Source organism: Ceratotherium simum, chromosome 15, assembly GCF_057802395.1.
Source record: "Ceratotherium simum simum isolate JZ-2026a chromosome 15, ASM5780239v1, whole genome shotgun sequence".
Lineage (NCBI taxonomy): Eukaryota > Metazoa > Chordata > Mammalia > Perissodactyla > Rhinocerotidae > Ceratotherium > Ceratotherium simum.
In genome coordinates this window covers 33,218,356-33,242,400 of record NC_141914.1, presented here as the reverse complement: position 1 = coordinate 33,242,400, position 24,045 = coordinate 33,218,356, and the positions used below count along the sequence as shown (strand labels likewise).

The following is a 24,045-nucleotide window of genomic DNA, read 5'->3' as shown; positions in this document are numbered from 1 at the left end:
ACTAGCCATCACTGACATCCATCTCCAGAACTTTTTCATCTTCTTCAACAGAAACTGTACCTTTTAAACACTAACTCCCTATTCCCTCCTCCCCCCAGCCCCTGGCAACCACCGTCATTAGCATTTTAACCTACCTCTTAAAAACTGCCCTTGAAGTTTCAATTCCCTGCCTATAGGCGATAAGTAGAGGTCTGTTTGCCCAGGATTTGAAACACAGAGGTGTTTTCTTGGGAAACTGACTGTGAAAAACAACTTTAAAACCTTTGAATGTGGTGGCTCCATTTATACAAGTGATGCTACACTAATTACCAAAAATCTAAATCTGTGCAGTTCCCAGAAACGTCTCATTTGTGCCTCTCCATTACTTTCAGCATAATAACCTCTTTGGAGTGAAATATTTTTTGCTTATAATTCAGAGATTTTACTAATGTAGATTGGCATTTTCCATGACCTTTGCTCCAGTGAATCTTTATCTTTCTTAATTGATCTTTTGGATTATTTTGTGAAACACATCAAACTAAATATCGACCACTTCTTTCATGTGTTTGGTGTCTGGCCTGCCATGGGCATTGGAGAGAATGATGTAAAAGAATTGAGGCAGACAATCTGCTGCAATCAGAGAACCTTATTTAAAACCAAGCTCTGCTGATAGCTGTGATATCTTGAGTAAGACACTTCACACTTTTGCACCTAATTTCTTCATCGGTAAAACAGGAAAATTATATTACTTTCTGAAGAAGTGTTGTGAATGTCAAATAAAATAAGACATGGAAAGAAGCACTGTGTATACTGTCAAAGCCTGAATTATCTCAGTTGAGTAAGGTACCTAGCATATAGTAGGAAATCGGAAAGTATTTGTTGAATGAATGAACAGATATTGTTCTCAAGGTTGAATTTCCTAGAGTTCTTTCCTTTCCGGACGTACTCCTGGTTTGGCTTATAACCTCTCTACCCTTTGCTTTCCTCTGGTTCCTGATCACACCCCTCTCTCCTGACCCAAGTCATGCTTCAGGTTTAAAAACTCCAGAATTTAGGGTTTTGAGAATGATGTGAAGGAGCCAAAGGAATGTCTGTTACATCGTCCCATCAGCTCTTCCTTTCTAGGTCTAGGTGCTTCCTCAGAGCTTCTGAGGGATTAAAAATGGCAGTAAGAAATACAGTCATCCACTGGAACATATAAAGTTAGGCAGAAGGGAATTTTCTTTTTGTCCAGCAGCAGCATGCTCAGGGGATTTCACCCTGGCCAAAAAATAATGAGCTGCAATAATGTTGAATCAGAAGCTGTGAATTCAAATTAAACAATATTCCAGGGCTAGTCCCAAGAGTTCCCTATGTGGCCACTTGGCCAGGAGCTCACTGGTGATCTCTTTCGTTCAGTGTCATCATGCACAGGATAAATGCAAATGTATATATTATAAAGTGTAACCAAGTCCTACACTGACAAAGCAGATGACAGTCCCCAGGTATTCTTGTAAATTGTCTGACAGAATTTAGTGAGAAAACACCTCCCTAAAGATGATCTGGAAAAAGAAATGAGTGTTGAGAGACCAAAGGTGTGGAAAACAAGTGAAAGAGTTATAGTATTTTCCTAGACTGATGAACAGCCTGTAGGATCACTCTATTCAGAAGACCGCAGTCGTTCAGCGCACAGTACTGAGCCCTTTCCATGTGCCAGGCTTCATGCTAGTCCCTGCAAGACAGACATTCCTCAGCAGTGGACCAGTGTTCAAGGGTCTCAAGAGAGAAGACATACACAGGTAATTGTAGTACAAGGTAAAGAATTACATTAGTGTGACCGTAAGGGAAAGTTGTAGAGAGAAGGGATAAATTACATCTGGCTAAGAGAAGCAGGGAGGTTTCATGAAGGAAATGGTTTTGAAAATAGATTTTGAAGGATGGGCAGTGTTTGCACATGTGAAGAGGGGAATGCAGGGCATTCTAGGCAGAATGGATGATTAAATGGGAAGGGAGACGCAGGAGTGATTTATAGCACCATGTGTACGTGTACCTGTGGCCAGAGTCCGGGTTATGTGAGGAGTGGTGCAGAAAAGGTTTGGATGGAGGAGTTTTGCTGCCAGATCCTGGAGGATGCAGAATGTCGTATGAAGGAAATGGAATTAAGAGGTGCTGTGTGAGAAAACTGATTTGGTCTTTGTCATCAGCCAGCCTTTACAGGTGTTCTCATGGCACCCAAGATTTACCTAAGCTTTTACAGCCTTCTTGTTTGTGATGTGGTAAACATTGCTCCTTTTGAGAACACGATTTTGGTCTGCTTTTCATGCATCAGTGAATGGAAAGAATATTTACATACAAAAAACTACTGGTTTTTAGGTCAGCCTCATGAATACATGCATTTTCTTATCTTTCTCTTTTTCGGAGAAGGGCAGACCAATTAAAAATAATAGCACTTTTAATTTTTCTAGCATATGTTAGGTGAAAGAGGTGAAAGGGTTATTTGCCAGGTCTCCTCATGTATGCTGACTCCTTTTATTGGAGAAATACGACCGCCCCTCTTTTCTAACTCTTTCTCTATGATATCTTCTGTTCTGATTTGGCAACAGTCTTTAAGCATCCAAAATGCTAGAAGAAGTGAAATTATAATCAACTCCAATTAGCTATGCTGGCCAAGCATAGCATTACCATACTTAAATCCACCAGCATGTCTTATGTCTCCTTTTAGCTAGTCATCATGCGGTTGTTTCTCCATCAGCTTGCCACAGGGATACCTTAGTAAATTAGAAAATTTATTTGAATTTCCCACTTTTTTCCCCAATTCAGAATTCATGACCCTTACCTCACTAGGAGTTTTTTTCCAATATGCCCCATGAGAGAATTTACAAGAATTTCTCAAAGCTTGGTCTATGGCCTGGTGCCTTATACAGATGAAACCCCGTTTTTTTCTGAAAGAACTTCAGTCAGCATTACTAAACCCTGCCAAGAATCCTAATGCTTGGAGATATTTTAAACAAGGATTCCTAAAGTCAATTAAGTTTGAGGAGCCCTGTAAATGATTCCTAAGTAATTTAGTTTCACAGTGTGCATTAGCATGCTAAAGGCCCTGAGAAGATCTGTAGAAAAAGAGAACTTTTTAACCTAATTTTCATCTAATATTAATAACCTAAGGTTTCTCTAAAATGGGGGCACAATACCAAAATGTAATTTCTTAAAATTATTCTGTAGAAGCCCCAGCTGTACAGCATGGCTCAATATGTGGCCTTCGGAGGATCTGAGTTAATCCAAGAATAAAAATTAAAAAAATATCAAGAGCTTTAAATTTAGTAGCTATATTAGGACTATGTATTGAATTTATCCTCTGTCTACCTACCAGGATTTACGTGAGGATTTTTTTGTAACTTGGCGACCCTTTAAAACCCTGTCTCTGTGTCAACAGAGCTGCAACATCTGATATTATTTTCCTGAATCTGAAGAACACCAAAGGGACTGAAATAGTAAGATATTAATTTCGGCTGCAGAATGCCGATCTTGCTGACCCTGCGGGGTTATTGCAGAGTGAGATTAATTGTGCAGATGTGCCACCCTAGGCTTCAGAGTTGAAGTACCCTGTTGTAATTCACTGCAGGATCATTCGTGTAGCCAGCACATTGATATGATTATTATTCCACCAAGGTTTTATCCGCCCCTAGACAATTACAGAACCACTTACCAGCATCTCTCATTGACTTCTTATTTAAAATTCCCAGGGTCACGCAGGCATTCAGGTCCTTTTGTTGGAGACAGCTACAGATCAATGGCACCAAGCAACATGGGATTTTCTTTAGGACACGACGAATGCTGAAATTGTTTGCTAAGCAGAAGGTAAACATTCAGAATCCAGTAGAAAATAGTGTTTCTGTAGGCTCATGTCTCTAACACAAACATTTAAAATAATGACAACCAGAGCAGAGAGGGAGCATACTGTAGAAAGATCATGAGATTTGGGGTCAAGATATCTGAGTTTGATGAGCCAGCCCTGATGGCCTAGTGGTTGAAGTTCAGGCGCTCTCACTGCTTCAGTGGCCCGGGTTCATTTCCCAGTCCCAGAACCACACCCTCGTCTTTCAGTTGCCATGCTGTGGTGTTGGCTCACGTGGAAGAACTAGAAAGACTTACAACTAGGATATACAACCATGTACTGGGGCTTTGGGGAGGAAAACAAAAAAGAGAGGAAGATTGGCAACAGATGTTAGCTCAGGGCAAATCTTTCCCTGCAAAAAAAAAAATCTGAGTTTGAACACTGGTTTCCTCATTTATTATCTGTGGAACTTTGGGGAAATCAATACTTTTTCTGTAAAATGGGATTGATATCAGATACCAAACTCCTGACAGTTTTCAAAGGTGTAAAGGAATATATATATGTGAAAAAAACTTTGTGAGTGGCAAAGTGTTTTAAAAATATTTTTTGTGCTAATGAAAAAGCCTTCCATTCTTGAACTGGCGTTGTCGGCATAATCGGACATGCTTTTTATGGCCCCATTGCTTGGGTAATGTCCTGTTAACTCCTGTAATCACTAGTGCTGCTACCTAGGGCAGAATGTGGTAACCGTGCATTGATATGATGAGTGGCTCCGTGGAGTGGATACCCTTGAAATGATGTGCCGCATAAAATTCCTATTTCTAATCGCCATTCCTAGTCCATGGTTTTAGGGACTTTATAACTGCAAGATAACATTCATCTAATTAGATTTTTTTCCACAAGTTTGCCTTCCTGTTCTATGCTCAGTGGTAAAAAGTAAGACTTATTTTATTTTAATTTTGCCCTAAATGCCCTTCCTCCTATGCATGCCTGCATTTCCACGTGTTATCTGTCTTCAGAGTCCAGCTGTAATGCCGTCTCGTTCAAGGAGTCTCCCTGACCCAACCCCTTCCCCCCCATTAAAATGCAAGTAATTCCTTCCTTAGAGCATGTTGCTTGGACTGATTTGTACGCTTAATAATAGCCTGAGCAAACACAGCTAAACTGCTTTGTACAGTTAAAGAAATAATAATAGCAAATATTCTTTTAGGCATTTTATATATGTTAACTCGTATAATTCTGTCAACAAACATATGTTATCCTCCCCATTTTACAATTGAGGGAACTAAGGCACAGACAGATTAAGTAACTCACCCAATATTCTACAGGCATTAAGTGGCACAGCCGGGGATTGGAATATTTAACTAAAAGAATGGGATTTTAATGACAAGGTTGTAATTAGCAACATGTATACTGGAGATCTCTGCTAGGTTGTGAGTTTCTGCATGCCTGGGTTATGTTAAAATCTGTTTCATCCTTTAGCATTAGCATAGAGGGTTCACATAGTAGGTACACAGTTACTGTTTATTAGTTTGCATTGGGGAAAAATGCCCCTGCAAAGCTTATGATACAGTCATAGAAGCTCTGCTTGTACTCTGTCAATGTGTGTGTGTGTATATATATATATATATATCTATATATATATATATATATATTTTTTTTTTTAGTGTATGTTCTGCCCTCCTGCTCAATTTTCTTGTCAAAGAATTTTAAAACCTCATATTCAGCACTGCTTGAGCACCTCTCTGTGAGGGCAGATTTTTTCTAAATAACTGTATGGTGAAGATAAAGTGTACTTGTTGAAATTAGGGTCACTTGAGTCTTCAGTAGTTTATGGATCAGTAGATAATAGCACTATAAAATTTCAGCTCATTCTCATTTTGACGAAAGGGGGAATGCATGGTCTTACTTTATTTGCAATAAAGTCACCAAATGTTAAATGCATATGTAAAGAACCATGGCCAGAGCCCCCCAACTCTTCTCTCCATCCAGAGTGATCTGGTGGACTGAGGTCACATCCCAGACTATGGGACTGGTGGGTGCACATTGCCATCTGTCAGGATGATCCTGGTGTCCAAAAATCAGTGAAAGAAGCCATAGAATTTTCTCAACAGGGACACAGACTCACACAGGCCTCCTCAGTGTTAGTTCATAAGGGGATTTTCTTTAACACTTTAGATACAGAGAGATGATATTTTCTTTAAGGCTCTCTAGCTTTGGCTTCCGTGGATTCCCATGAAGACTTAGAACATTTTCTCTGCATTTCAGGGAAAAGAAGGGGGGATGGGGATGGGGAGGATGCCTAATGGGCAGTGTTCTCTAGTAGGCAGAATGCCTGAAGGTAGAGGCTGTCCTGAAGCCCCTGTGCTTTCTCACAATTGACACAATATTGTTCTGGTACATGGTAAATCTTCTGTGAAAGTCCTAATTTAACTTTTGCCTTTAACTCTCCTTAATAAAACTAGTTGTGGAAACTGAGACACCAAGACAATAAACTGCATGAGCAAAGTCACTAATAAGCTAAATAATGCGAGTCGGGAATAGGACTTGGGACTCACCCTGTTTCTCTGTGTAATTGAGAATGAGGCCCCCCTGGGTACTGTTTGAGTAGCTGAAGCTACTGAAGCTTTCAGGTCCCTGAACACGAGGGCAGGTGAAGCTCTAGTCTATGATGAATGATCTTTAGCAAGCCAATCATTTTTTTCTGACAGAAGCAGGAGGATGACATGGGGAAGTGCTCTTGTGACAGGACAACTGACTGTGTTGTGAGACCAGGGATGGCTTAGATCTATTCAAGTCTAATTTCTGAAGACAAGTTCACATTTAGGCAGTGGATTTTGATGAGAGTCACAGAACTCACAGTGACATCTCTTTAGACTCGCCCCTGGAGGGGACTGCATCCTCTGGATGGCCTTGAGCCTTGCTAAAGAATCTAGTGTGCGTGTGAACACGTGTGTAAAATAAAAGCATCACCCCCTCATATTTGTATCACACTTCACCATTCATGAAGCTTTTTCATAAATATTATCTAATTTGATCCTTATTGCAGCCTATGAAATAAATATTTGTTATCCTTTGTTATTGATAAAGATACCAAGGTCCACAGGGGTTAAGTAAATTATCCAAGGGCACACAGTTAAAAAGTGACCAACAGCAAACTAGAACAGAGGTTGACTGTGTCCTAGGAAGATGTTCTTTCTACTACTCAGCAGCTGCCCTGTATTAATATGTGTTTATTGTGTAACAGCAGTGGACTATATACAGTGGACACAAACTTGGAGTCCTAGTCCAAAAAGGGAGATGAAAAGAGAAAAACCTAAATAAAAGAGATCAGGAGAGAAATTTCTCAGGGCTCTAAGGGAGGTACAGATACCTGCCTAGAGTTTTTAGAAAAGGCATAGTTTACTTCTGGCCAGCAGCAAGATAAGAGAGAACCCAGAAAGTCTGCAGAGGGAAGGTGAGGCTTCGGGAAAGTTCGGATTCATTTCCTTTCCCTGGTAGCTAGTTTAGTTTCAAGGGGAGTTGGGTGATTTTGAAGGGCATCTGCATCTTATGGATTCAGGAATTAAGGCTTGGGCTCTCCTTTCCCTAATTAGAGCTTTCACTCTCTATTATCAGTCTTTCTGAAGGAACCCTAAGAGGTATAATGCATTCAAAAGGGGTTCATGGTTAAATAACTTTGGTAAATGCTGTGTTAAAACAAGTCAACCACCATTTACTTGGTAGATTACCCAAGGCTTTAAAATGCTAACATGTATTGTGACTCTCCAAGAAAGAGATATGTGACGTTACTTTTCAAAATCAGTTGACCGCATAGTCCTTTGGCAGAATGCTCACTATGGGCTCTGATAGTTTTCATCATGCATTTTGGTGCGATTGTATTGTTCTTGACTGTTTATTTGTTCTTTTTGCTACTTTTTTTTTCTGTGTTTTTATTGTGTTTTTAAGTTTGACTTTGCTCCCAAACTGTGAGATCCGTGATTCTAAGAACTGTGTGTTTATTTCTGTATATTGCACAGTTTCTATTAAAGTGTATGAAATAGGGGCTCAATAAATACTTCTTGATTTGAGCCAAATTCAATTCTGTAGACTCAGAAGCTGGTGCGTACAGTCTTTATGGAGAAATCTATGAAAACTTGGCCACAGTTTTGTTACTCGTGGCCTTTCTAACTGTGTGTAGAAGATGCCTTTCTCTTGAGAGCCTCATAGACAGGACCGTGATATTCACACCAACCCTTGGAATTAGAAAGGTTATTAGTGGCAATGTAGTTATATGAAATTTAAGAGGAGAAAACCTCAGATGACTCAGAAGCTTTTCTATGCTGGGAAAAGTAATGAATTTTCTAACCTGGAGGTGATGATCTTAGTCCATAAGTTGATGTGAATGTTTTGTGTCTGTAGTGGTTATAATTTCACCTAATTCCCTACTTGAACTTCAAACGACATCACGTTTCCCCAGCGAGCTGCTCCCTCCTCTATACTCTTCCACACTGTGGAATGCTCTGCTGCAGCACTGTGCTCTGGGTGTTTATATGCCTCAGGACTGCAAGCTCCACGAGGACAGGGGCATTTTCCTTCCCTCCTTCTCCCTCAGACTGTGTCTAGAGCTTGATAAATATGCGTTGAGTGAATTAGAAGGAATGGTAGGTGCATTTATTATAAATATTCTTCTTCCAGCCTTGAAGCTCCCTGAGGTGACTCCCTGTCACATTCTATTTGGATTTAAAGCTGCTTTCTTGATTTAAAAGGTTATAGTGTTATCCTGTTCCTTTCTCTAACCTCTCCTTGTTGTTTTAAACCACCCTTAACTTCAATCAAGCACAAGTTTTTCCATAATTTACAGAAGTATAACATATTAACAGTAGAGTACATAAATATTGTGTACAAACTGATGAATTTTTACAAATGCATCATCACGTAAACATCACCTGACTAAGAAAAGAACATTACCCCACCTTAGAAGCCTCACTCTTGCCCCTCCCTGCCAATATCACCAGAGATAATCCAGGTTTTGATTTGAATTAAGCAATTTATAACATGTTTTCTTTTTGACTTTAAGATCTCCACCCTTTCGGATTCTTTCAAATTTAAAGAAAACAAGACAAAAAAGTCCAGCTTATTTCGTAATAAAAAAGAATGTCATAACACTTTAATGTTAGCATAGCACTTTATAATTAAAAGTGTCCTTCCACATGTGACATCATTTGATCCTCTACAACCGCGCTATGAGATAGTCAGGGCAGAGGTTTTTATGTCCATTAAAAATGAGGGGTCCCAGGACTAGAGAATCCTGGACCACGTTGTCTCCAAGTTCAGGATTCATCATAGAGCGTATTGTAACAATCTTGGCTTTTCTGTAAGTTACAGAGGCTGGACTTATAACCGCAACTGTCTTCTCTGAAATATTTGAGGAACCAAGCACTAAACTTGGACCTAGTACACACAGAGAGTAGGACATGGCAAGTTTTGCCCAGTGGTCAATGGTCAACTTGAACCAAGTCACTTGGGCTCTTCTTTGTAAATGATGTTAATGGTAGCTCACATTTGTCTGCTATTCCACAGTTTCTCAAGTGTTTCACATATTTTATCTCATTTAATAAGAGCTGATGATAACCAGCACCTTCTGAGAGCTATTTATGTTCCTGGACAGTGCTAATCACTCTACAGGAATTATCAAGTACAGTCTTCCCAACAAAGCGATGAGGTAGCTATTAGTTTCTGTCACCCCCATGCAAAACTCCCACCTCAGTATCTCTAAGTACAGAATACCTAGTCATCAGATTGTCCACCCACTAGGGATAGGGTACAATGGAATACTCTTCTCGCCCTCCTTAAGAGGTGTCCATGGATGCTTTGTGTGTCAGTCTTAAATTAGTCATCGAGACAGTGACCAGGTTATGGCTCTAAGTGGTTGCTGTGAATATTCCTCTCTTCTTCTCTCAGGCTGTCCAAGATCAAACAGTCAAACTTAGAACTGCAAGTTCAGTGCTCTTTCTAAGGTTCTCTTTCACCTTTATCCCACTGAAAACCTAGTTCTAGTTCTTTCTTGTGAAGGATGAGTCTTAATGATGATATTTCTTCCCTCACCCCACAGAGCGTGTTGTTATTCAAAATATTAAAGAACAAAAGGAAATCAATCTGCTCGCATTCTATTCCAAGCTCCTAAAGATGGCAGGTGGTATATTATGTTATATATGACCTCTCAGAGTTCCAAACACTTTGAAGCTATTTAGTGAGAAAGGGGAAGGCAATATCTAAGAGGAGTGTGCTGATGTTTTCTGGTGTGAACTTTGACTCTGCTGTTGTATCGAGGTTACCAACACTGGCTTGACGTGCTGAAAGTTGGGACAGTTCATTGATCTCTCTATGTGCCTCTACTGCTAGACTTTTCTGGAACATTCCGTACTTAACGACAGGACTGTGTTATTTTCAAAGTGAATGTTGAAAATAGAAACCATATTTAGGTTAAAACAGCTTTCATTTATTTAAACTGTCTAAAAGTGTTCACAAATCATTCGTGGAGCTGTTTTTGTTTTTTTTTTTTTGTTGTTCACTTTTTTTTTTAATTTTTTGTTTATTGCAATAACATTGGTTTATAACATTGTAAAAATTTCAGGTGTACATCATTGTACTTCTATTTCTGCATAGATTACATCATGTTCACCACCAAAATAGTAATTACAACCCATCACCACACACATGTACTGAATTTAAAAAAGAAAAATAATGCCACTTAAAAAATATATTGCTAATTAACATACAATAAAATTGACTTTTTCTGAAGCACAGCTCTTTGAATAAGAACTCATGTATAGACTCATTTAATCACTGCCCCAATCAGGAGACAGAACTGTTCTGCCTCCCAAGTGACCCTCTTGTGCTTTCCCTTTACAGTTGTATCCTCCTACTACCTCAGTCCCTGCTCTGTTCTCTGTCACTCTAGTTTTGTCTTTTGGGGAATGTCATTTGTATAGAATTGGACAGCCGGTAACCTATCGAGACTGGCTCTTTTCACTTAGTGTAATGCCTTTGAGATTCATCCAAATTGTGTTTATCAACAGCTCATTGTTTTGTATTGACAAAAAGTGGTCTGTTTTTTGGAGGTACCAGAGTTTGTTTATCTATTTGTCTGTTGAAGGACATTTGAGTTGGTTCTAGTTTTTGGCAATTAATAATAGAGCTGCTATTCATGTACAGGTTTTTGTGTGAGCATAAGTTTCCATTGCTCTTGGGTAAATACCTAGGAGTGGGATTGCTAGATCCAATTGTAAGTGTATGCTTAACTTTATAAGAAACTGCCAAATTGTTTTGCAGAGAGGCTGTGCCGTTTTGTAGTCCCAGTAGTAGGAGAGTTCCAGTTGCTCTGTGTTCTATTCAGTATTTGGTCTTGTCAGTGTTTCTTACTTTAGTTATTCTGAAAGCTGTGTAGTAGTATCTAATTTTGTGGTTTTAATTTTTATTACCCTCATGGCTAATGATGTTGAACATCTTTTCATGTGTTGATTTGCCTTCTGAATATCCTTTTTGGTTGTGTCTCTTTAAGACTTTTGACATTTTAAAATTGGGTTGTTTGTAGTGTGATTCCTACAACTTTATTCTTCTTTTTCAAAACAGTTTTCAGTGTTTAAGGCATTTCTCCTTCCATGTAAATTTTAGAATCAGCTGGTCTATATTTATAAACAAATCTTGGATTTGTGATTAGAATTTCATTAAATTTGTCAATTAATTTGGGGGAGATTGACATCTTTTCTATGTGGAATTTTTCAATCCATGAATGTTATATGTCTCTTGTATTATTTTCTATTACCACTGTAATAAATTACCAGAAACTCAGTGGCTTAAAACAACATTCATTTATTATATCACAGTTTCTGTGAGTCAGAAGTCCAGGTTCAGTGTGGCTTAGCTGGTTCTCTTTTTAGGGTCTTACAAGGCTAAAATCAAAGTGTCAGCAAGGCTGTGTTCGTTTCTGGAGGCTCTAGGGAAAAATACACTTCCAAGGTTGTTGGCAGAATTTCACTTCCTGTGGTTGTGGGCCTGAGGTTCTTACTTCCTTACTGGCTGTCAGCTGGGAGTCTCTCTCAGCTCTCTAAGGTCGACTGCATTTCTTGACATGTTGCTACATTTATCTTTAAATATCAAAGGCCTATTGAGTTCTTTTCTTGCTTCAGATTTCTCTGGTTTATCCTTCTGCTGCATCTCTCTGACTTTAACCAGGCAAAGTTCTCTGTTTTTAAGGTCTCGTATTATTAGATTGGGCCCATCTGGATATCCAGTATAATCTCCCTATTTTAAAGTCTTTAATCTTAATCATATTTGTAAAATTCGTTTTGCTAAGTAAGGTAACATAACAGGTTCCAGAGATTTAGGGCGTGGGGGCGTCCTGCCAACCATGCATTTCCATTTATTTAGGTCTTTGATTTCTTTTATCAGTATTTTGTAAATTTCAGCATATAGATTTTGTATATGTTTGGTTACACTTTTAGCTAAGCATTTCATTTTTTTTTTAGTTATTGTAACCAGTCTTTTAAAAAAAATTTGTTTCCCATCGTTCATTGCTAATATATAGTATTATGTTTAATTTTTATGTGTTGACCTTACTTATTTAGTTCTATTTTTTTAATAGATTCCATAGGATTTTCTATGTTGGAAATTATGTCATCTGTGAATAGCCTTATGGCACCCGTTAGAACTTCCAGTCTGCTGTTGAGTAGTACTAAAAATGAACATCCTTGCTTTTCTCCTGATTTTAGTGAAAAAGCATTCAGTCTTTCAACATTAGATGTGATGTTAGCTGTAGTTTTTTAGTAGATGCTTTTTATCGGTTTGGGAAAGTTCCTTTCTGTTCTTAGTTTGCTGAGAATTTTTATCATGAATAGATGATGAATTCTGTCAGATGCTCTTCCTGCATCACTTGATATGATTATGTGGTTCTTCTTCTTCAGACTTTTCAAATGCTGAAACCAGTCTTGTGTTCCTGGGATAAACTCTGCTTGCTTGTGAGACATCTATAGAGTTATTTTCTTGTGCTGTCTGTGGCGGGTTTTAGAATCAATGTTGCCTCATAAAATGAATTGCTAACTGTTTTCTTCTCTTCTATTTTCTGGAAGAGATTATATAGAATTAATGTTATTTATTCTTTAAATGTTTGATAGGATTCGCCAGTGAAACCATCTAGAGCTTGGAAATTTCTTTTTTGGAAAGTTTCTAAGTACAAATTCAATTTCTTTTAGTCATTACAGAACTATTCAGATTGTCCATTTCATTTTGGGTGAGCTTTGGTAGTTTTGTTTTCAAGATATTGGTCGATTTCATCTAAATTGTGGAATTTATGTGCCCAGAGTTTTTAATATTGCCTTATTACCATTTTAATGCCTGTGTGATCAGTAGTGATGTACCTTCTTTTATTTCTGATATTAGTGATTTGTGTGTTGTTTCCTTCTTGGTTCACCTGGCTAGAGGTTTAGCAATTTTATTGTTCTTTTCAAAGAACCAAATTTGGTTTCATTATTTTTTCCTATACATTTTTCTTTTCTGTTTTAAAATTCTTTGATCTCTACTCTTCATTGTTTCCTTCATTTTGCTTGCTTGGTTTATTTTTCCTTTCTTTTTCTAGATTCTTAAGGTAAAAGATTAGATTATTGTCTTGAGATCTTTCTTCTCTTCTAATGTAAGCCTTTAATGCTACAAATTATCCTCTAAGCACTGCTTTAACTGCAGCCCACACATTTTGGTATGTTGTATTTTCATTTTTGTTCACTTCAAAATATTTTCTAACTTCCCTTGAGACTTCCTCTTTGATCCATGGATTATGTGGAATTACATTCCTTAGTTTCTGTGTGTTGGAGATTTTCCTGTTATTTTTATTTCATTGATTTCTAGTTTAATTCTATGATTAGAGGATATACTTTCAATTATTTTAAATTTGCTAAGGTTTGATTTATGGTGCAGGATACAGCCTATCTTGGTGAATATCCTATGTGTACTCGGAAAGAATATTCTATTATTTACTTTTTAGAATCTTCAAATAGTTGCTTCATGCATTCTGCTGAGGTTTATAGCTGCACTCATTGGGAAAGACAGGGTAGAGTATGCTTATTTCATTTTACCCAGAATCAGAGGCTTCTGTGTCAACTTAGCTGAAACTTTTGTTAACTGATAAATATTAGATTCTGAAATATTCCACATAAGTATCCTCTTATGGTTCAAAAAACAATAAATTAGCTAAAATATTGATGGTGAAAATAACTGATTTCTTAATAAATGCTCTCTCCTTTTCTGTAAAATGGGATAATTAATAACTTGTCCTATGTCCTTCAAAGGCTTGTTTGTCATATCTTAGGTGGGCATAGATATGAGACTTGCTCAAACTTTATCAGTAAGTTAGAGAAGGGAAAAGGAAGGATCTGGATGGGATTAGGACTCAAGGAAGTGATTTGGCTGCAAGCCTGACCCTGCACAGAGATGATCATCTGGGGTTTGTGCCTTGCCATTAATGGCCAAGTCTTCAGTGGGTAGGTCGTAGCAAAGAGCATCTTTCAACCAGGAATGAAGCAGGTGATAGCAGCTTCATGGTTACCGGAGGATTATCCAATTTGGAGCAAAACCTTACAGGGGACAAAATGCAGGCTCCTGGTAAAGAGTGCTGATAAGCACCAGGTTGAAAGTCCAAGCCCCAACCAGGCTGGTGGGCTTCAAAGCGTGGCTGTGATTTGGGTATGGAGCTGTATGTGGAATCAGGAAATGGAGGGAGAAATCCAGTCCTGTGGCCTGATGAAATGCTGCTGTGGAGAAGGAAGGCTGAGCCAATGATGGTTCAGATATAACGCCAGCCTTGGAGCAGCAAATCTAGTTTCAGCCCGTTACCCGCTGGCCCACTGAGAGAATCCAGTAGTCAGGGCTGGCTCAGAGGTGAGGAGATCCTGAAGCTTATTAAGCCTAGAGAATGCAGACAATGGAAGGATCCATATGCAGGGGTAGATGTTAAGCACATATTAACAATCACCATTAACGTTTTTGCTGATTACGTAGAACTAAGTCCATATTTGAAACTTCTTGCTAGATGATATGAGCATCCAAATTGTTATACTGGGAAACCATTAGATTAAATATGAGAGAAGTACCAATACCTAAGAGGGGAAGTATGGAAATGGTCATGTAGTAAGTAAAACAGATAATGCTGAAAGGCTGACTGGGAATTTATTATATGTAGGTTCCAATCATCTGAATCAAGAGCAGAGTCCCATAAACCCCATCACAATAATTTAAAGCTAGGTTGTAATCAGACCATGAGAAACCACGCATTATCAGGCAGGTTCCTTTGAGTGTCTCCATCTTTGAAAATACCCAGTGCCGTCTCCCCCAAAAAAACAAGAACCAAAAGTGTGTTACTAGTCACAATAATAAAATTCTGAGGCAGATTGCAAGACGGTATTAAGTGAACCAACCAGTGTTCTCTGAGAGGTTGTAGACCAGCCAATCTCCTCCCACTAACCTTGGACCTTTAGTCTGTTGAAAATCAGCCTGCATGAGCATGTTTTCTTTTTAGTCTGCTTTATTCTATCTCATCACAGGCAGGACGGACCCTAGATTTGTGTTTGCACACAGGTTATCTTTAGATTAGCTTTACCTAAGTGACCTGACTCTGCTGCCTCCTGCATAATCCAGTTACTCATGGGAATATCAATTAAGGCCCTCAATCACACTAATTAGAACGTCTTCTAAGTGTTGCTTTAGGAATTCAGCAGCAGCAGCAGCTTATAAACAGGCAAACTGGGAAAATCTAGAGGTGTGAGATTTTTGCTTTTGTTTTTTTAATAGCCAAAAGCAATTTGGGAGGCTAGAGTGCTTCAGCTTAGCTGAACGTTTGGGGCTGAAATTACTGCGCCCTGAATCTGCAGTGAAATATCTAGTTGCTCTCCATGGACAAGGGTTAATGCAGAATTATTAATTACTTTTATTAATGACTTGGCTGTGGACATAGGTGGCATTCTGATCAAGTTTAGAGATGGCACAAAGCTAGGAGGATAACAATTATTGTGATGACAGACTCTGGAGCCAAAATGATTTCAAGACAGAATTTAGTGGCAATCCATCCAATACATGCCTGGAAGAATGGTCTCCATAAGGCACAACGTGATGATCACATCAGTCCTCCAATCAGAAACCTTCAGTGCTTCCCTATTTACTGTTTAAATTAAACCCCAAGTCCTTAGCCTTCTGTTCGAGGCCTTGACATATTCTCATCCTAATACTCCATACTTTCCAACAAAATCTCCTATAGTTCTTTTCCTAATACTTCTTTTCCTAATATCCTGTGCTTGAGCCAAACTGAATTATTTATAGACTATTTCCTATGTATGTTTCATGCTTTCCCTATCTTTGAGCATTATTTTCCACTGAGTTTCTTTGGCTCGCACTTTCCTTCTGCCTCAATTCTAAATTTACAGACCAGTTCTTGTTCAGTTAAACTCTACCTTTTGTGTTTAGTCTTCTTTGATTGCCTTGGCTAGAGTAATCTCTTTCTTTTGCTAATCTTCAATAACATTTATCTGTTCCTCTCCGACTCTTTTTATCACTGTTTTCTTTGTATTTTAGGGTTTTTTTTTGTACACGTTTTAAGTCTCGGCTAGATTCTGCCTAGTGCTAGAACTTTCTATCTGATAAATCTTTGCATATCCTATAGTACCTCTGTGTGTGATTGTTCATAGCTGATGATGTTGAAGTGATTTGCATGTGGTTTATCTCCTTTACTGGGGAGAATTGCCTTTAGAGGAAGCCCTACATCTTGCTCTCCAGAGTCCCCTGCAATTATAGCATAGTGACTTGTAAACAGAAAGTGCTCAATACATGTTTTATTGAATAAATGAATGACTGAAGGAGAGAAGAGTTCCTTAAGGTAATGGCATAGGAATTGGAAGGGAGTGGTAGTCGTAAGAGACATTCAATCTGAGATAAAATGGATGTTTAAGATATAATAAACTCACTTGTGGTTTGTGTACAATCATGCTAAAGAAGGAAGTACAATATGTACTAGAGATTTTTGGTGATATGTGATCAAGAGAGGTAACAGGCACTAGAAACTTGCATTGTCCTTTAAAGTGACCACACATTCTGGATTCCTCAGATGGTACTAGTTTATACCTTTTGTTTCAGTGTAGCACTCTTAAAAGTCTCCCATTTTAAATGCTGTTTTATGATCACCCTATTCATCAAATACATCCTTGACCTTTTTAGACTGCTGTGTCCCTGTGGTTGTGAAACTTGTGGCATAGGCTAATGTTTGGGATAATACACTTGTAATTAGCCAGACGTGGGTATAAATCTCATCTCACTTACTAGAAATATGATCTGGACAAATGACCAAGACCTCTGTAAGCACCCTTATATGACTATTGTGTTCAAAACAGAAAGCAGAAGTCTTGAATATGGAATTTCTCAGTAATAGCCAGGTTTCCCTATTTATAACCCTACAGAGGTTTTATCAGGGGCCAGATATGTTGAGGGTAGTAGGGAAATAAATATTTCACAGAGTTGTTAAATCTCCAGGCCTTCTGTATTTAAGATCACACAACCAAATGTAAGGGCATGGTTCTTGCTAGCTGGCTGTCTCAGCTGGTTATCAACAGAAAGGCTAAAGATCATAGAAATTGGACTCCAGCCTCATCATTTGTCTCTTCTGGTGAGAAGAGGAGAGCAGGCACAGCAGGGCATGAAGTGTATATATTTCCTCTTGGTATAAATTCAGAGTGTGGGGGACTGCAGACCAAGTCTGAATCCAGAATTTCTAGACTTTCTATTCTTCACTAAGAAGAAAAAGTGCCTGGATCATAAAATATTTCCAATCGGTCATAGAGTAAGGGAATGAAGAGAAGTGTAAGAAGATCAAATTCATCTGTCAGAAATGTGACTCCTGGTAAAAAAAAAAAAAAAAATCCAGAGGGTTTTTAAGCAGACAGTTACAGTTCAGTGATTAAGAGACAGTTTTGGAGCCAGACTGCTGGAGTTTGATCATTACTCTACCACTTTCTAGCCAAAGGAGCTGGGTTATGTTATTTACACTTGTCTCAGTTTACTTATCTATAATATGGGTGTTAGAAAAAAAGGCTTATCTTATTAGTTGGTTCTGGCAATTAAATTTATTAATATTGTAAAACTCTTAGAACAGTTCCTAGTCTATAGTCAGCATGCATATGCACTAATTATTAGTTAAGGACCTGAGAGTAATAAGTACTCTCCCTTACCTTTGTATTTATGTTGACAGGATGGGACTTCTGTGGTGTGTAATGAGCCTCTACTTTTATGGAATCCTACAAAGTCATGCCTCAGGTAAGTGAATGGCTTTTGACAGTCTATTGAAATGCAAGTCATGCATAGGGTAATGTATCGACTCTTTCTGAAAATGAGTTAAGAGAACATTATGTTGTTTATTTCCAGTCTTCTGTGGTAGCACAGAATCGTAGGTATGAGAGAATCATAGAATTTTGGTGATGGAAGGAACCACTGACATCCCTGGTCTGCATGGGACACAGTACACTTGGGACAATGGTATGGTGTATATTAATATAAGAATTTTCCATCACCTTCACATCTAAGCCAAGTAGAGTCCTGCTCCTTTCCCTTAACTAGGGTCCTATGGGAAAAGAAATGGTAATGATGGTAGAATGACTCTGTTTTCCAAACTTGAGCCAATAGTGCAAAAGGCCTCAGTGGTAACAATCCATTGAGACCTTATAAGAACAAATAAATAATGATGGGTTTCTGTCATGCTGCCTCTATCTAGGAAAGAAAGGACCTGTCATTAGGCTCATTCTTTCTTTGGATGTTGCTTCATAAGAGGAGCCAGCCAAAGCCTTTACTAAGTTTGAATAACTGAACTCAGTCATCATGGACCTGGATCATATGAAATCAGAGTTACAAGGGACTTGAAAGTTCATCTTTTCAGGTCTCCTCTCATCTCCAGAATTACTGCTCAGAACCATTTGATGGTAACTCTAACACATGATCATCTAGTGCAGCCCATTATGTCTTTGCACTGATCAAATTCTTAGAAACTTTTAGAATATATAACTGAAATTTATCTCTGTCATACCATAAATTTCTTTGGTTCAGCTGCTTGATTTAAATAGAATATACCGGTCCAATGGTTCTCTAATTTCAATTCAGGAAACCTAGATATCTTCTTTTAAAAAAGCTTCCCATGGGGGCTGGCCCGGTGGTGCAAGTGGTTAAGTGCACGCACTCCGCTGCAGGAGCCTGGGGTTCACCGGTTTGGATCCAGGGCGCGTACCAATGCACTGCTTGGCAAGCCATGCTGTGGCAGTGTCCCATATATAAAGTGGAGGAAGATGGGCACGGATGTTAGCCCAGGGCCAGTCTTCCTCAGCAAAAAAAGAGGAGGATTGGCAGATGTTAGCACAGGGCTGATCTCCTCACAAAAAAAAAGAAAAAGCTTCCCATGTATAATCTCCTGAAGACCACGGACAGTACTTTGAATGTCATTGCTTTAATTCCTCTTCTATGTGAGAGACCTTCAGACATGTTAAAGTAGTGATCGTATAACCTTGACCAGTGTTGTCCAGTAGATTTCTTTAGCTGTTCTTCACGTGGCATGGATTTGAGCCCTTACCATCCTGATTATCTTTTCTGGGTGTGTTTTAGTTTTCCTATGCCACTTAAAGCATTTTATTGGAAGACAAAAATAGCATGAAAGGAGGCATATAACTAGGGCAGAGTATAGCTCAAAGCTGAGAGAAGTAGGGATGACTTCCAACATTGTTGGCCCTTGGGGGCTTCACAAAGGAAAGCATGTATCATAACCAGGGCTGATATTCAGCTGGGATACACTAGTTTACAGCTCTACTGGCTGTTTAGACCAGCAGCTGTCCTACCTGATTGAGGGTCTCATTTGACTGGTCAGTGCTGTGGTGTCCTGACTTTTAAACATGTTGAATATAACCCCTGATTATAATTGGTTCTTATTTGATTTAGTTCTATGCTTGAGTGTTATCTGCTTCTAGAGGTCTTCCTTAACCATCTTAACTAAAATAGCCCTGCCAGTCACTCTCTATTCCTCTATCCTGCCTTAGCTTTCTTCCTAACACTCGTCATTTCTTGACATATTGACTCTTTCTCTTCTCTCCTCCTCCTTTTCTTCTCCTCCCCCTCCTTCTCCTTCTTCTTTCTCTTTTTCCTCCCTCAATTCCCTGTCCTCTCTCCTTTCTTTCTTTGTCTCCCTATTTCTCTGCTTTTAAGCTCCCTGAGGACAGAGGCTTGTCCTTTTTGTTTGTTACTTAAACACTTGGAAGAATGATTGACACATAGACACATATTAGGCACTCGATATCTATATGTTAAATGGATGAAAAAATGTCCCTTCACATCCCTTTTTGCCCAAATGGACAGTTTTGTAATGGAACTTGTTGGGATTCATCCAGGTAATTCATCCATGTGGTCCTCACCTTGAAGGAAAAGAGAGAGGTGACCGAGTTACTCTTGTGGAGAGATCAGTGAAGTCTCAGAAGCTAGTGGATCCTGGTGCCTCCCCAGCAGTCCTGGCAGTGTTGCTTTTCTGAATGACCTTTACTGTAATCCATCCAAGGACGCCCCCCACCCTACCCCAAATGCTGTTAGAAAGTGAGCTTTCTACCCAGGAACTGTGACTCATAATTCTGCCTAGGAAGTTGACTTCTTGAATAAGATGAGTTCTCATACCAGCCCCATTGAGTCACCATGGGAGCAGGAAACATGTTGTAATCCCCTCAGCCCATCTGGCACATATTCATTTGCCTTGCCTATGAAAAGGTGTATTGTGTCTGTGTCAGTGATGCACTTCCTAGTTGGAGGGAGAGGAACAAAAAGGAAGCATTGTTGACAAAAATAAAAGAGGCAACTGGCTTTGGACTACGAGGGGAGAAAAGGAATCGTTGCACATCCTCTTGTGCACGAAGGTACTGCCTCTTACAGCGCTGTAGATGGCGGCAGACTTGTTGGTCTTTCATGAGGCTCTTCCTGTGCATCAGGTACTCATCTTAATGGAATCAAGATCAATGTGAGGAACAAAGGAGAAATCACCTGAAAACCCTAAAGCACCATACATGCATATGATATTAGTAAGAATTTTGTCTTGTTCTGGGCCCTTCCATGTGGACCCTTCTCTTAAGGAAAGCCCCCAATTTAAAAAAGGAACCATAACAACATAAGGGGTTTAGTTCCATGCAGTGTGTTTCAAGTGCAGTGAAGTGGACTTCAAGGCACACAATTCTGACTTCGGAACATAGTTTTTTTGGCAGCTGTACTGTGATTTCCTCATTCGCTCAGGAATATGGGAGCAACATTTTCATCTCAGGTGGTGATAAAAGCAAATAATCGAAAACCAGCATTTACTTTCTTTTAAGGAATTAAAGCTAGGGTAATTATAATAGTGGTAATATAATTATAAGGTGGTAGTTATACTGGTATTAGTAAAACTCCTTTTTCTGAAAAAGCATTTTGCATTTTCAATGTCATTTGGTTCTCACACCCAAACCATGGAGTAATCAGACTGTTGTAGCTCCCTTTTTTGAGTTAAAAAATTAGGATCAAAGTGGTTAAGTGAATCACCCAAAGTCACATGGCTAATACTTAACATAACTGTGACTTCAATTAGTTCTGCAGTTCCCAAGATCCATGTTATTTTTACTAAATATACTCCCCTTGGACTCTACTAGCATATAAACAATTTAGAAAGAAGATTAAGATCCAAGGGGTCACATGTTTTGCTAACTGTTAAAGAACCACTCAGTAATAGGTTTCTGTGCTTTCTAGATAAGGAGTATCTTTACTTCCTCCTCCCCTGAGACGTTTTATTCAGGAGGAAAATCACTGTAATATAAGCATAAAATTCAATATTGCCGTTTTTTCTTGTTATAGTATTAAACACGTCCAATACTAAACTCAAAGAAGCTCTCATTTGCAAGAATTCCAAAAGCAAACTTCCACTCATCACACGTTTCTCTTTTGGTGTGTTGCATTGGCAGCATATTAGAAAGTTGAACTGTTAAAGCTGCCTTTAGAGTAGAAATAAATATTTGGAACTTGTGATTTCAAGTTGGGGAGATAGAGAGAATGGCACCACATATAATATGGCAGATTTAAACAATATTGCCATATAAAAATTATTCGCTACACAGACCACATAAAAAATGATAACAATGCGTTCCCAAAATGCACACAGACATATACACATATACAGAGATCTTTGAATATAGCTTTTTATTTCAAAGTCAACAAAGAGTTGACTGTGTGCCAGGTGCAAGGCTAAATTTCACACACACTATCATTAACTTCACAGAAAACACTGGCGGGGGCGTGCAGGAGTTTCTTACACCCATTTTATAGTTTAGGAAATGAAGAACCAGGGAGATGGCCTAAGTTAACAGTGCTCATGGTAACATGCCTGATAGAGCTGGATTTTGAAGGCTGCCTTGACTCCCAAAGCAGAGCTCTTTCCTTTATGCCACACTGCCTTCCTTTAGGACTTGGTTCTGCTAATGGAGGTAAGATCCCTGATTTCTTTTCCGTTATTTTTAAGAAATTTGCAGAAGGTGGAAATAATCTTTTGGCTTATTGAGAGTAAATTACACTATGCAAAATAAATTGGCAAAAACACTGTGGTTTACCAGGAATCAAGAATCATTGGCTTAAGTTCTGACTGTTTTCCTTTGTGAGATGTTTAACAATATTAAAGAAGTCATTTAATCACTCAATGTCACTGTATCTTTGGCTATAAACCATACTGACTAACCAACCAACCAACCAACCACAGCAAAGCCCCAACCAATTCTCCCTTCTTACTTTTTTATTAAAGAGTATTATAGGCATTATTATATATCATGGACATATACATTGTACTCTCTTCCTATTATTTAATTAAGGAATTTTTAATGACAAGTGTTCATCTTGCAATGATTTCACTTCATTATAAAGATCATGTGTTTATAAAATTTCATATTATAGAATCCAGGGTAAATAAGGAAAAGTTCTTATTGTGAGCATCTTACACTAAAGTCTGGGAGAAAGAAGAGCAAATGAATACCAAACAGAATGCCATGAGAGGGTAGAGAAAGTTACTAGTCTTGTAGGGAGGTATTGGGGAAGACTTCTCAATCAAAGAACAACTGCTCTTTTGAAGGAGAAAATACATCTCCTGTTTGGGAACAGAATAGTGCAGTGCAACTGAAGGGATAGTGTGAAGGCATTTAGAAGCCAAGCTGGAAAGGTAGGTTGGGAACAGATTGTAAAGATAGGAATCCCTGCAGGTAAAGAGAATATGTGTGTTTAATATATTTTAGATATAGTTGGCTTGTTCTTTTCTTTTAATTCTCTCATTCACTTCTGCAAGGGCATATAATATTTTTAATGCTATGTGATAGTTCTTTTAGCTTTTGGTAGGAATTCAATTTGTTGCCAGCCCTCGTGGCCTCATATTATTAGAATGTCCTTTTTGAAAAACTCCATACTTGGATGTGCTTGTGACATTCAGTCCTGTCTCTTTTGCTCATGGCTGGTCATCCTGAACACGCTTTATTTCTATGCAATTTAGTCCAAACATTTGGAGAATGTCTGAAGAATACAGTTTCATTTTATTCTTAGACCTAAAGGTCATTAGAATTATAACATTTCACCCTGTTGTTCTTTAAATACTGCCTCTTAGGAGCGGGTATCTTCACTCTTTTTTCTTTTTTTCAGCTGCATTTGTGTTTTGAAACACACTGATGTTTATTTTTAAGTTACTTATACTTTCAAAAGGTGGGTGTTGAAAAGAGATTTTGAGTACCACAATTTATTGGCCTGATGCTGACTTTGCTAATATAAACTCTCCAGAACAGCTTCTTGTATCACACTGATAATTCTATATATAGAAAAATGACCTGATTCTTCCTCCACATGGGTGTGTTAGTTAAGAGAAGCCAGTATTTTTGCAGGGAATACATAGATGTACATGGTTATAGGTGACAATGTCTGGTTTATAAGAATTTATTCCACCCTTTGAATCACCTTTGTTTCTGCATTTTTCCCCCCCAGCACATTTCTTTCTGCCATATTGAGCTTCCTAGAACCAAATCACCATCTTGATTATCAATAACTCACTTCTGGGCCAGTTCTCACCCATTTTTATTCCACTTTTTTTAAAATTTCTTTTCTATTTAGCTGGTTAACTTCTTTAAAAAATAAAATACAAATCCACCCTCAAGATAACAACGTAATGATGG

General features: G+C 38.5%; 1 protein-coding gene across 2 annotated transcripts in view; it reads left to right on the top strand.

Moving 5' to 3' along the window:
* IL1RAP (interleukin 1 receptor accessory protein) overlaps positions 1-24,045 on the top strand; it is a 129,872-nt gene that overhangs the window by 26,816 nt on the left and 79,011 nt on the right. For both annotated transcript variants that reach the window (XM_087439845.1, XM_087439846.1), the window contains exon 2: positions 18,057-18,121. In XM_087439845.1, coding sequence (XP_087295971.1) covers positions 18,058-18,121 — 64 coding nt within the window. In that variant the 5' untranslated portion in view covers position 18,057. The remainder of the gene's footprint in view (positions 1-18,056; positions 18,122-24,045) is intronic.